The 14239-nt window shown below is 41.9% G+C and overlaps 1 protein-coding gene across 2 annotated transcripts; it reads left to right on the plus strand.

Annotated features, from left to right (window-relative positions):
* Nucleotides 1-720: 720 nt before the first annotated feature.
* On the plus strand, nucleotides 721-13394 carry slc26a1 (solute carrier family 26 member 1). Of its 2 annotated transcripts, none has more exons than XM_061263357.1 (3): nucleotides 721-794; nucleotides 9219-9867; nucleotides 10534-13394. In XM_061263357.1, exons 2-3 carry the CDS (start codon nucleotides 9265-9267, stop codon nucleotides 12046-12048), a joined length of 2118 nt encoding a protein of 705 aa, XP_061119341.1. In that variant the 5' UTR covers nucleotides 721-794; nucleotides 9219-9264; the 3' UTR covers nucleotides 12049-13394. The 2 variants fall into 2 exon arrangements, with proteins under 2 accessions (XP_061119341.1, XP_061119340.1); XM_061263356.1 differs by lacking the exon at nucleotides 721-794 and adding an exon at nucleotides 6388-6584.
* The last annotated feature ends 845 nt before the right edge of the window (nucleotides 13395-14239 follow it).

The raw sequence follows: 14239 nt of genomic DNA on the forward strand, positions 1-14239 counted from the left end.
AGAGCGGGCAGAACAACAGCCATATTTCCGTAACCCCGCCTCTAGCTAGCAACCAGAAGAGCCCCTCATAACACTCCTCTCTCCTCCCACTGCATTTAAATCACACACTGGGTTCCGTACTTCCAGTGCTCTAAGTGAAGTACATTTAGTACGAAGTATGCGTTATGTATTAATCCATTATAAGGACAGGCTTTGTGTCAGATTTCATGAGGGACATACTGTCTATCATAACATTTTTAGTAAATACTATATATGCCTGCAGAATACTGATATCATCGATTATTGATTAACATCAGTGATTATCGTAATCCAAAATGGTTCTCAGACAACATTAAGGTTACAAGAAATCAAAGTGATTTTTGTAGCCTTAATTTTGAGAACCATTTCCTTTGATTCAAAAGGATTCCAAAATATATGGCTGCTGAAAAAAATATCATTCATTCATGAGTAAATTAATTCAGTCCGCCGACAGTATAACAGGCCCAGTGTGTCCATGCGCAGGGAGTGGTAGAAACGCACAAAGCCGCCATTCTGTGCCACTGCTCAGAGCGCCTCTGTCTCCATGGCAACGGTCCGGGGCAGCAGCAGTAGGAGGATTCCCCCCCCCCCATCCCCCTTCCCACTGCCTCTCTCCGTGATTGGAGGACGGAAGCGAGGCCAGAATTCCCATCCTCCAGTTCCGTCCCTGCCGTTCCCAGGCACTCGCTCGGCTGGACCACGGCGAATGGAGCTCCCCGTTGGCGGAGGTATGGCACACACGTTCCCAGAAAGCGCATGGGGCCCTTCTGTTAAGGGTAAGCTCTGCGTCCAGCCCGCTCACACGCTGCTGTGACAGCCCAAACAGAGCCGCTCGCACCGAACAAAGGCAGGCGGGTGGAGGAGGGGATAGCATCTCGGAGCGGTGCGTGTGGTTGCAGTGAGAGAAAGCCTGAGCTCTTATTCTGGTGACAGTGCTGTAAAAAAAGATGGGTAGAATTTGACATGGATAATGTGAGATAACCATCATCAGTGACTCATTACGTGCTTCTGCAAACCGCGGTCAATGCGGATGCTTTATGGAGGAATGTTGCTTCATGCTAAAAAGTCCTTTGTGGGGCTTCTAATGTTGCATCTAGAGAATTGCTTTAATTGTGTCAGTGGGTGGGGAAGTGTGGGAAATACAATATTTTGGTTTCTCTTATAATTCCAACAATGATAATTTAAGCAATTAAATCCTGAACAGAAGGCAACATTTTGATTATTAGTGTAACATTGCAAAATTTCCATGATTATTTGATAGATAGCATCATGAGAGACACTTCTCCCTGAAACATGGGCATTCAGCAATTCAGTGAGGCTGGGAGGCCTCTACAAGGTGGAGGACAACAGAAGGTTGTGCTCTCCATCTACAGACCTACAGATTTGTTCTTAAGAAAACTGGCCTTTCTTTGGAGTCCCAGGACTTTGGGGTACCATACAATGCCACAGACACTAGTAGCCTACTGAAGTAACAGAGTTGGGCCTCATGTTGGTGTGTACTAGACTCATTAGATATAGGACGTACACAGCAGAATGCTCAGTGTAAATGTAACTGTTACAGAGTCCAAGAGGAATCCCGTGTACTCTATCTGTGTAAATTGTACACTATCAGAGTTGGATTGAACATTGTACACTGTCACTTAAATGTGTACTGTATGTCAGGCATTATGTGCCACTGCTCTCTTCATGCGGAAAAGTATCAGTTACACTTTGGAACATGCAGTACCCTGAGAGCATTTATTATTAGAGCAATTACTATCGTTTGCCTGGCAAGTGAAACAAAGTGGAACAATCCTCCTCTAAATCAGTGTTTCATTACTGGAGCAGTGGCCTAACATCAATAGTGGCCAAGATAGTCTTATGCAACAGGCAAAATATATTTGGTACACGTCTGTCTCTATGAGACTGTCTAGTTTCTGTCTAGTTTTTGGGATCAGGAAAGTAGACTTTTACTAAACAATCACCCTGACTGTGACAGTTACCTAAAGTAAATATTGTGAGCTTTGCTGGCAGAAAATGATACTGTCGATGGTTGTCCTTCAATCTAACTGAGAAATAAATGTTTGACAGTTTATTTCGTCACAGTTTTACAAATTCTGGAATCTCCCACATTAACACTAGACAGCATTTGATGAGCAAATATCTGTATTTGTATGTGAGTCACATTTAAAAGGATTTGTTTACTTTATGGAGTAACATATTATATTAGTATTTTCGTATTTTAAACCACAAATCAGTCAATGCCCCTATACTAGCCATTGTGAAGTTAGCAGGTTGTGAGAAACATCTGTATCTAAAATATCCATCATTGCACACAAAAATCAACCAGGCCATCGAACACATAGACTAAACATAAAATAATAATATCAAAGAAACTGAAGAAAATGAATCACATTTATAAGAACAAAATATCTATTGAAACCATTTCATCACACAAAGATTACATAGAATATTCTAAGATATACATTAGGGAAATTCATCTTACCTGAAAAGCCAGGTTGATATTGTTGGCTTCAGTCTGTCTTCTTTAAGGCAGGTTCATGTCCCTATGAAAGGAGGAAATCTAGGGTAAATGCTCTAAAGAGGCTCATTCCAAAGGGCCATGCTCTATTTCTTTGTTTACTTTTGGGACAACATGAGATCTAATTGTATGCATTAAATTATGGGGTGACATTGGCTCAGGCAGCAAGAGCAGTTGATCGGCAGTCGGAGGGTTTCTGGTTTGAGTCAAAGTGTCCCTGAGTAAGACACCTAACCCCCAAATGCTCCTGAGGAGCTGGTTGGTGCCTTGCATGGCAGCTAATCGCTGTTGGTGTATGAATGGGTGAATGAGAAGCATCAATTGTACAGCGCTTTGGCTAAAGGCGCCATAGAAATGCCAACCATTTACCATTTATTTCAGCAGATAACTGAAGCCACGAAATCCAGCATATCTTCCTAAACTTCACAACCTCCAATATTCTTTGAGTTTACACTTTGGTGGTTCTGCTTTCTGGAAGAAAAAAATAAATAATGACACATATTGCACATACAGTATGAATGCAGCACAGAGGCATGCATATTTAGCCAGTTCCTCAACCAGAAGAATTAAGATCTTTATAAATGAAAAAGGACAAGTAAATAAATAATAACCCAAAGGATCTCACATGACCTGTATATTCTTCCGCACACAACAACATAGGGATAACACATTTAAAGTTACGGTCAAATGCCATTAGGCCTATGTGACTGTGTCAGGTATGCTCTCACGCCACACAAATAATCAATTTGCAGATTTCTGTCATAAGAAGCAAGCAATTGTGTCCGAGCCATGTGACAAACTCCAAGTGCTTCAAACCCCTTCCGTTTAGACTGAGCGCAAGATTGATTTCATGTGAACACATGATTCTGGCTCTAATGGCACATAAGAACAGAAAGTAGCACAAGAAAGCTTAGGTCCATAAGAACACCAGAGATTCCACAGTGTAAATTGCATCAATAACTCATAACTTCAAAACAACTTCTAATCACAGGTGGAACTGCTATTGGTACAGAGATAACACCTGTAATCACAAGGGAAATGACAGATTCAGACGGATGAATAGCCTTGTTTTCTCGGAAGCTCAGGTTAGTCCTGATGCCCCATGTAATGTAATGGCTTTTCAGTATGAAAACTTAGTGTGGTTGTTTGTTCAAGCCCTGAACAATGTGTTGTTCAAGAACTGAGCAATGTGACAGAGGTACGGCAGCACTGGGCATGTCATTCAATGCACTGAACTGGTTTGAACTTGTTATATGTCATTTAAAGTCACATGTTTCAAAAAAATATCTCATTGAGACAGCATACATTGGGCAAAGCTGTTCAAAAAAGAATCCATCAATAATGTGTCCAGTAAACTTGAACTTAATGGAATTAATCTTTGGTAAAATCCTCATTTGATTCAACCAATAATTTTTGATCATGTCATCATTCTTTGTCATTAGTACATCTGTGACTAATACACAGTACAATGTTCAATACAATTTTACAACTCTGACTAATTTGCAGTACAAAGTTCAATGTACTATGCATTATTTACCTATGTAAAATGCATTGCAGAAGATTCAACATTGAACATTTTACCAGGATCAGAAATACACTGAAATACACATGTAAGGCCACACATGTTTTTCAAAAAATCAACAGTCTCACCCATCCATCCATCATCACCCACTTATCCGGAGTCGGGTCGTGGTGGCAGTAGGCAAAGCCGGGTATTCCAGGCGTCCCTCTCCCGAGCAACGCATTCCAGCTCCTCCAGGGGGATCCCGAGGCGTTCCCAGGCCAGGAGAGATATATAATCTCTCCAGCGGGCTCTGGGTCTCCCTCGGGGTCTCCGCCCAGTTGGACGAGCCTGGAAAACCTCCAAAGGGAGTCTCATTCAGGGTTACAAATCATTTGCAAAACTAGAAATCACTGTCAAAATATAACACTGCATTCAAAACAGTCTTCTCCCCTCAAAATAACAAACCAATTCGGACACACAACCATTACATGAATAGATGATCTGAATGCCAATTACACACTGCTGTGAAAAATGAAAGATACTATCACGGAAATCTTTAGGTGTCAGTATGCATTTGTTTTTTTTGGTGTTGTAATGTACAACAGGTGTACAGTAGTCAGTTGTTCCAAATCATTATTTTAGCAAACAGACCTCAATTATAAAAAGAACAGAGGTGATTTTTGCTGTTTTTCATTTTACAAATTACAGTGATGTAGTGATGTAAAACAAAATATAAACGTAATATTAATAGAAAAAGGAGAAACTAAAAATATAAAACCAGAAAATGAAAGAAATCATTCAGGATCCTGTCTCTGCATTTGATCCGGCTAGATGATTGCCAGGCCAAGAGATGGCCAAGCAGAGGGGGAAATATCTTCTGGCCTGACCCCTGGCATGACTCAGCTAGTATGTCCCTACATGCCTCCTCCATTGCAGGAGGGGAATATGGTTGTGGGTGTTTTGGGTCATATCTTCCACCACCATGCCTAAAAAACTCCTTTAAAGGAGGGTAATAAAAAAATGAAAAATGCTGGTTTTCATCAAACCAGCAGCCCAGTGGAAACGTATATGTTGTCCCAAATCTCAGTGTACTGTACATGGGCTGCTCTGGCCCCTCTACACCCTCTGATTAGTTTATGTGTTTGTGTGTGTCAAGGAATATCCTGACAACACTAATTACTACTGTGGTCCCCTCGTAGGAGTATACATTATGTACTCTGCAGTACAATAATCACAGAGTATTGTATTAATAAGTTAAAGTAAATAACAATACAATGACCAATCCTCATTTCTAAAATATTCACATGGTAGAGGCAACCAAGAAGTGACTGTGATTAGGCTGAGCACTATCCATGGTTTGACCCCAGTGTACTCAAGGTCAAATTTTTGACATTGTCAACCAAAACATAGTCAACCAAAGTTGCCCCAATCTCGTCTATATATTTACCTCCTTGTTTTAGTGTGTAAGCAATCGAGAAAAAACATAAAAACAATAGAAAAAATTGAATGCAGAGCAAATTTGGCAGTCCAGCAGAAACAACATTATTCCTCTCCAAACCAGGGTTTAACTGCATAACAATGGAGTGTGTGGGGAGATACGATAATCTTCAAACTCTGTTTCCTGGCAACAGGGAAGAATTCAGGTGCAGTGGTGGGATTGCTGCTCTGCTCAGCACTCTCAGAAAGGATGTGTTAATACGCAATACTTTGTGTGTTACTAACACATTTCTGCTACAAATGTATATACAATTTGTGTATTACAAAGGGATACGTTTTAACACAGACTAGACTGTGAGTAACATAAAATGTGTTGTCCTTAACTAGATGTGTGTGTTGTATTTCACACATTTGTTTTGAGAGTGCAAACCTCCAGAAGCTCTGCATACTGGTGTGACTGGGAGTGAGAGGGTGGCTGGGTCCTGTAGCAGCTCACTGCTTACAAACCAATAAACAAAGAATCACTGTTAAAAATGAATGGGAAAAAGTTCCATTATTTACTTCAGTTTCACACTTGTGTAGTATAGATGTGTGGCAGTGGAAATGACTGAGAAACTTGCTAAGTCTGAAGAGAAATTACCCACCATGATAGATAAGACACAGCAGTGAGTAAAATATTGACTTTTGTCAACCTATTGCCCTGATTTCAAAGAGATTACGCAAGAGAAGGTCCAACAAATACGCTTCCACTGTTTAACTAAGAAGCATAAAGGAGCTAGACTGGCCCCACCCCCTGAATGAGCAGCCAATAGGAAGGACCGAGAAACCCAGAGAGAGCCCGCCCTCTTTCATGAATATGGCATATGCTTAAGACTGAAGGATTTTTTGGCACTTTGCTGACAAACAGAGTGTGTTAGTGAGACAGAGGCAGCTTGGTAACTGTGGGTGTGTGTGCGTGTGTGTGCATGTGTGTGCGTGGTTGAATGCATATGCTGAAATCTTTACAGTTTTCTGCTCCCCAAGGAGAATTCACTTAGCTGACTGCCCTGGTTTTGACAGTCAGGTTTCTCTCTGTTCTGACAGCATACACGAGGCGGCGAGGCGGTGAGTTAGGACTTTTATTTCTGTGTGATCATTTTCTGAGGAAATCCATTAATTCAAGGCAATTTCAAATGGTGTTTTAGGTTACAGTTTGTTTTATGTATATATGCAGGTATTTAGTCGATAATCAACATGCGTGTAATTTGAGAATTCAGTTTTTCCAGCTAGGAGGGGAAATCCTACTTTCAGCTACTGACAACAAATGCAACACATTTGAGTTGGGCCAAGTTCTATTAATGTAAACCAGCACAGCCAAATACTATTCTTTCTGTGAGGGAAGGACAAAAGTATTCACAGAAAATGTGACTGAAGCTGTTCATACTTTTGCTGTGTGACAATGATTTCATTCATTCTTAATTTCATACTTCGTTTTTGGTTTGACATAGTATGAAGTATACAATTTGAATATAAATTGCCAGCAGTGCATTAGGTCAAATCCGCTGAATGAATGTCAATAACAGGAAATAAGAGTGTAGAACCATAATAAATTGATCATTGACGTAGAAGACTGTATGAAAGTTCCAAATGGCAGGGCTGTTTGGAGAAAATCTATAGATCAGTTGTTTACTTTTCCCCCAGGATAGTTGTAGGGTATGCTGGCTTTCATTGTCTCTGATAATTGCTTTATCATTTAAATCAGCTGATATCACAGTCACATCACCTGGTTTCTTAGGTCTGAACTGGTCGCTGATTTCAAGGTAATAACAAAAATCAGCCACCCTTTGGTTCCCCAAGGGCAAGTATGGTATAAGAGTGGATTAACATGCCCATATTAACACATTTAATAACTGGAATTTGTCAATCACACAACCCAAATGGCAGAGGAAGCTTTGGATCCTACATGTTTCTACACAACATGAATAAGGCTAAGATGATGGTGCAGAAGATGGCATCACACACAGCCTTCCACAGCTTTTGATGTGCCTCCAGTAGACTCTTTTACTAAGGACAAATGGCATTTTGTGCTTTTCAGTGCTTTATATTTACATGTAGTTAAGAAATGCAGAAGTGTTTTTATAATACTGTTAAAAGAAATCAATACAGATTGGACACATTTTCTCTTCAGTAATAAAGAATACATACAAATCTCTCTTTGGCTATAGCAAACAGCACTCAGCCTTTCGATAACTTGGTTACCGTGGATAAAGGCTGCAGTTAGCTGAAATTGCCTCAATAAATAAATAAAAAAAGTCCAATGCCTGAGTTTCCTGAGTCACCCTATGTAACACTGTTGACAGCTAAGTGCAGTTGACAGATGGTGCCAATTTCTTTTCTATTGATGGAATACAGATGTGTACTAACATACAGACAACATATGCATGAACAACCTATAGGGAAGATTTTTATTTATATCACCTTGGGTGACAGAATTAAATATGAAACACAAAGCTGCAGATGTTTGATGAATCCTGTCTCCATCAGGACTGCTCTTTGCTGCAACCATTTGTTAATAGATCCTATTCGTTTATGACAACGAAAGGAAAGTTATAAATTAATCTTTTTCGTCAAAAAATAGAACAACTTGAACTTTGCATACCAATAGAGCAAATGTTTCACGACCAGTCTCATGACTTCAGAGTGGCTGTGGGACTGAGGCTGCCACCATAGCAAGAACAGGTGTCTGGAACAACTCCTTCAAGGGCAGCGGCTTTTTTCTTCCACTAGCAATGAAAGAGATTTTCTTTGTCTGATGACTAAATAATTATGGAGATCTTGATTACTTGATTATTTGGTGTCAAGAAAAATTACGTTGTTTTGGTTTTTAATAAATATTGTATATCTGTCTGTATGTAGTGTTGCTGTGTCTTACATGAACAAATAACACATTTGGTTCAGAGCCCTACTGTGACTAAACCATAATGCGTCATGTTGGCATTTACTAAAATGAACAGCTTTTCTATGTTCATGAGAATTAAATTTGCAGATGCAAGATTTTCCATGACCTTGAAGTTGTGATACCTTTAGTCCTGCAAATTATTATCCAGTGTCACCTTGTGAATAATTATACATTCACATCTCCATGACTTGCTGACTAAGTGCATTCCATATGGTACTTACAGCAGACTGAAATACCCAACAGGTCTTAGCTATGCACTTTTACAGTCAGGGCCTGCAGAAGTGTTGGCCCTGACTGTGAAACTCCTCAGACCACAACTTCTGGCTGCATACCTTGTTATTTCCACTCTGTGCTCAAGGAAGGCCTCAAATACATTTGGCAGCTACAGTCGAGTGCCATTTCTACAACCTTGTGTTTCAGACACACACCTCACCTCTCTAGTGAAAGCACTGCAGTTCAGATCCTAAACAATATTTTCGAACTAATCACATACAGAAAGCACTGTGAAAGTTTATCCAAGATTAAAGCAGCCATACAAACCAGCGATTCAATCATAAACTATCAGGCAAGTGAGCAAGGAGTTCCTTGTCAAATTCATCACACTTTTGCGAACAGCTCTCTGAGATTCTGACCAGTGTGATGCCAAGGTTATGCCTATCCCTGTTACAGTAAGACCAGAAATTACTGAGATCTAATCATGGGTTCAGAGACTGGAATTTGTATCTGTATATACAGTAATTGCTTTTTGATAATGATCAGAAGATTTGAAACAGTATTTGCTGACCTGTGCATTTCTTCAGGAGCTAGTCTGACTGCGACCACAAGCGGGCGCTGTTCCCAGCGGACATGGCGGACTGCAGGCCAGCGGAGGTGGAGCATCTGGAGCGGAGGGTGCGGAGGCGACGGGGGCCGAAGGATGTGATCGTGTCCAAGCTGAGCCGGAGTCTCTCCTGCTCCACGGCCAGGCTGAAGCGCACCCTCGCCGGGTTCTTCCCTGTGGTAAAATGGCTGCCCAAGTACAGGCTGAAAGAGTATGCCTGGGGCGACGCCATGTCTGGCCTCATTGTGGGCATCATCCTGGTGCCACAGGCCATTGCTTACTGCCTGCTGGCAGGCCTGGAACCCATCTATGGCCTGTACACGTCCTTCTTCGCCAACATCATCTACTTCCTCATGGGCACCTCCAGGCATGTGTCTGTGGGCATCTTCAGCCTCATGAGCCTCATGGTTGGTCAGGTGGTGGACAGGGAGGTCTACCTGGCAGGGTTCGACCTGAACGAGGAAGGCGAGCATGCTGGCCTCAGCCTGGATGGCGGGTGGAATGGAACCGTGGTCTCCAATGCCTCCGTGGTAAACCTGACCTTGGGAGGCTACAGCATGGAGTGCGGAAAGGAATGCTATGCCATCAGTATTGCGGCATCATTGACGTTTCTGGCTGGAGTTTACCAGGTATTGAGAGCCATGGTTGCACTTAAATTCACTTCCACTCAGTGTTCATTAATTGCTTATACACTCACTGAGCACTTTATTAGGTAGACCTGTATACCAGATTGCTAATGCAAATATTTAATCAGCCAATCATGTGGCAGCAAGTAAATGCATAAAAGCAAGCAGGCATGGTCAAGAGGTTCAGCTGTTTTTCAGACCAAATGTCAGAATGGGGAAGAAATGTGATCTAAGTGACTTTGACCATGGAATGATTGTTGGTGCCAGACAGGGTGGTTTGAATAAATCAGAAACTGCTGATCACCTAGGAGTTTCATGCACAACAGTCTCTAGAGTTGGCAGAAAATTGTTCGAAAAATAAAAAACATCCAGTGAGCAGCAGTTCTGTGGGTAATAACACCTTGTTAATGAGAGAGGTCCGTGAAGAAGGGCCAAATAATAACCACAAACATTACAACAGTAGTATGCAGAAGAGCATCTCTGAACACACAATGCATCAAACTTGTTAAGTGGATAGGCTACAGCAGTAGAAGACCCATTTAAATTTGAAGAAATACCTAATAAAATGCTCACTGAGTGTATGAATGCAGCCTTCTTTAAAAAAAATAACAGCCTACCTTTTATGAATGATTGAGATTTTGAAATTTTGCTTGCTTACCTTCACTGTAGGTCCTGATGGCTGTGTTCCGCCTGGGCTTTGTCTCGGTGTACCTCTCGTCTCCGATGCTCGACGGCTTCGCCACTGGAGCCTCCTTCACCATCCTCACTGTGCAGGCCAAGTACCTCCTGGGGCTCAAGATCCCTCGACACCAAGGCTACGGCACGGTGGTGGTCACCTGGATCAACATCTTCAAAAACATCCACAAGACCAACTTCTGCGACATGATCACCAGCGCCATCTGCATTAGCGTCTTAGTGGCAGGAAAGGAGCTGCAAGAGCGCTACAAGAGCCGTCTGAAGATCCCCCTTCCCACCGAGCTGGTGGTGGTGGCGGTCGCCACGGTGGTGTCCCACTTTGCCGACCTCAGCGGACGCTACAGCTCGAGCATCTCCGGGGCCATCCCCACGGGCTTCATCCCACCGAAGGTGCCCAGCTTTGAGCTCATGCCACGGGTGGCCCTGGACGCCATCCCGCTCGCCGTCATCAGCTTCGCCTTCACCGTCTCGCTCTCCGAGATGTTCGCCAAGAAACACGGCTACAGCGTTAGGGCAAACCAGGAGATGATAGCGATTGGCTTCTGTAACATCATCCCTTCCTTTTTCCACTGCTTCACCACCAGCGCTGCCTTGGCTAAGACCATGGTGAAGGACTCCACCGGGTGCCAGACCCAGGTCTCCAGCCTGGTGAGTGCCTTTGTGATCCTCCTGGTGCTGCTCATCTTTGCCCCCTTCTTCTACTCCCTGCAGAAGTGCGTCCTGGCCTGCATCATCATCGTCAGCCTGAGGGGGGCCCTGCGCAAGTTCCGGGACGTTCCAGAGCTGTGGCGCATGAATAACGTAGACGCTGTCATCTGGATGGTGACCGTGAGCGCCTCGGCTCTGATCAGCGTGGAGATCGGGCTCCTGGTGGGGGTGGTGTTCTCCATGCTCTGTGTGGTGGTTCGGACTCAGAACCCCAAAGTGGCCCTCCTGGGCCAGATCCAGGACACCAGTCACTATGAGGACCTCGGCGAGTACGACAACCTCCTGGTAGTGCCCAAAGTGAAGATCTTGCGCTTCCAGGCCCCTCTCTATTACGCCAACAAAGACTTCTTTCTGAAGTCGCTGTACAAAGCGGTGGGCCTGGAACCCCTCCTGGAGGTCGCCAAGAGGAGAAAAGCAGAGAAGCAAGCCAAAGATCAGGCCAAGCAGGCCAAAAGCTTGGACAGCATCAATGGCAATGCGGCCACGGTCCTGGTGTTCAGAGAGCCTGACTTCCACACTATTATTCTAGACTGTTCCTCCATGCCCTTCATAGATACCCCCGGGATGATGACTTTAAAGATGGTTATGAAAGACTACAAAGGAGTCGGGGTCAGAGTGCTGTTGGCCTGCTGTAACCCTCCAGTCATAGACGCACTGAAACGTGGGTCTGTCTTCGGCCCTGGTCACAAAGAAATGGACAGTTTGACCTTTCACAGCGTCCATGGTGCCATCCTCTTCGCCCATGATAGTGAAGAGGCGGTCTGTGAAATGGGTGTGTAGCGAGGAAGACTCTCAATTCACAGTACCCACTGTGGACTCCACCAAGCTAACACTTTCTGGTTGTCACAACAATCCCTAGATGCATTGAACGTTAAGACATGAGGGACATTACAGGATAAATAAAGAAATGTTGACAGCCATTCCTGTTAATTTAATGAGGAATGTTGAGGATTCTTAAAATGTATTAAACACATATCCTTTGTGATATTTTTTTCATGACTAAAAGAAAACTGTCCTTATGTTGCAACTACGTTTGTATGCTATATGCTATATAACATTTTCCTGGACAATCTGGATCATAAAAACTTTTACTTCTTTTACCTGTTTTGTGTAAATTGAGTAAGGTCTTGCCACAAGTCTGGCTAGCTCACTTTATTAATAAGAGTATTGTTATCTGAGATGGAAATCTGGCTATTTGGGCTGTCAAAAACAGAGGTGAAGCTTAGTCCTGGACTGAATTCAACATTTAATTTAGTCTAGGACTAGGCTTAATCTGTGTCTGTGAAACTGGTCCTATATGCCGGCTTGCCAAGATCATCCGTAATTTCACTACTTTATGCCATTATGCGTAAAAATCAAGTCTAATACTGCACATATTTATACACATTTCTCAGGTTACAGGGATAGTCCTCAGAATTGTGTTAATCACACTGAGGCCAACCTATAGATATTTCAACTCGACCATTCCCATTGACTGACTATGGAGCCTGAACTTAGATGATCGGGAATCTTGTCAGATGACATCACCTGATTGCCTTATTCTATGCTGAGATGTAGCTCTACTAGTTAATGTTCAGTAAACTGTGCCGATACTTTGCACTGGTTTCACTGATAATGAGGTCAAAGATTTAAACACATTCTTTGTTTGTGTTTTTTCAAACATTCTTTCAAAAGTATCAATAACAAATGTGAAAGTAACTCTTATAAATGTCCTTTGTTGAAATGAAAGCATTGTAAAGTTTTGTTTGACTATGCTACGCACAATATGATAGCTTCGATCATATAAGTACATGAACTTTGTGATGGTTTCTAGACTTCATGTGTATTAAAAAAATGAAACCATGAAAATTATTCAAATAAGCACAGTAGGTCTGAAATATTATCTTAGAAAAAAACTCATTTTAGTCCACTATGTCATCGCTGACATTATTCAGATATTTATTCTATAAACATGTTTAGAATTAACAATGAAGAAAGCATTATCTATTTTATTTCATCATTGTTTTTTGCATTTAGATTACATTTTTAGTCAATGCATATAAAACAGTTTAAATGAGACCACATCCTGTCCTGGTGTTAATGTGATACTGACAAAAACAATGTTTGGTTAAATATTCTTCAGAAAATGTGTTTTTATGATTGTGGAGAATTTGTTTGTTTCTCTGTGAAACAAGGTAGCATTGTGCTTCTACGGTCATAAGAAGCATTTTGCATCACTCATAATTAATAGACAACCCCAAAGTTAAAGGGTAAATGGACTGCATTTATACAATGATATTATCCAATGCCCTTTACAATTGACGCCTCTCATTCACCCATTCACACACACACTCAAAGCGATAGGCTGCCATGCAAGGCACTGAGCAAATAGGGGCTAGGTGTCTTGCTCAAGGACACTTCCACATGCCCAGGGCGGGGGATCAAACCTTCCAACTGCCTGACGACTGCTCTTACCTCCTGAGCTAATGTCACCCTAAAATTAAGTATTGATCAACAAATCAAAACAATTCAGCATTGAGTAATAGACAACACCCATTCCTTGTTTAAAGTGTCTTCTTACAATAACCTAAAATAAGAAATTAGAATGGGTATGGTTGCCTTTCCAATGCAATACTATCAACAATTCACTGTATTACTAGTTTATGTATGACCGCACATTCAGCACATTAACAAGTGCAATAACTGCACAATAATGCACAATAGGCAAAATAGATTGCTGATAAGGAAAGAAAGCTATACTCCTCTATAAGCCATACTCATAGTTACTCATTTTCCCATGGGTATGAAGTCCATACTATTACATGCTAGTACTTTCTGGCTGGAACGCTGTACTCATGATAATAAGATATTTCACCCGTTAGTAAATTATAAATTACTAAACAATCTAATACAGTGATGATTAATGAAGGACAAAGCCACGGTAACGTTCAGCTGAGCATGAACATATTACTAATTTAGTAAATTAGTAACT

This window comes from Conger conger, chromosome 12 (genome assembly GCF_963514075.1).
Source record: "Conger conger chromosome 12, fConCon1.1, whole genome shotgun sequence".
Lineage (NCBI taxonomy): Eukaryota > Metazoa > Chordata > Actinopteri > Anguilliformes > Congridae > Conger > Conger conger.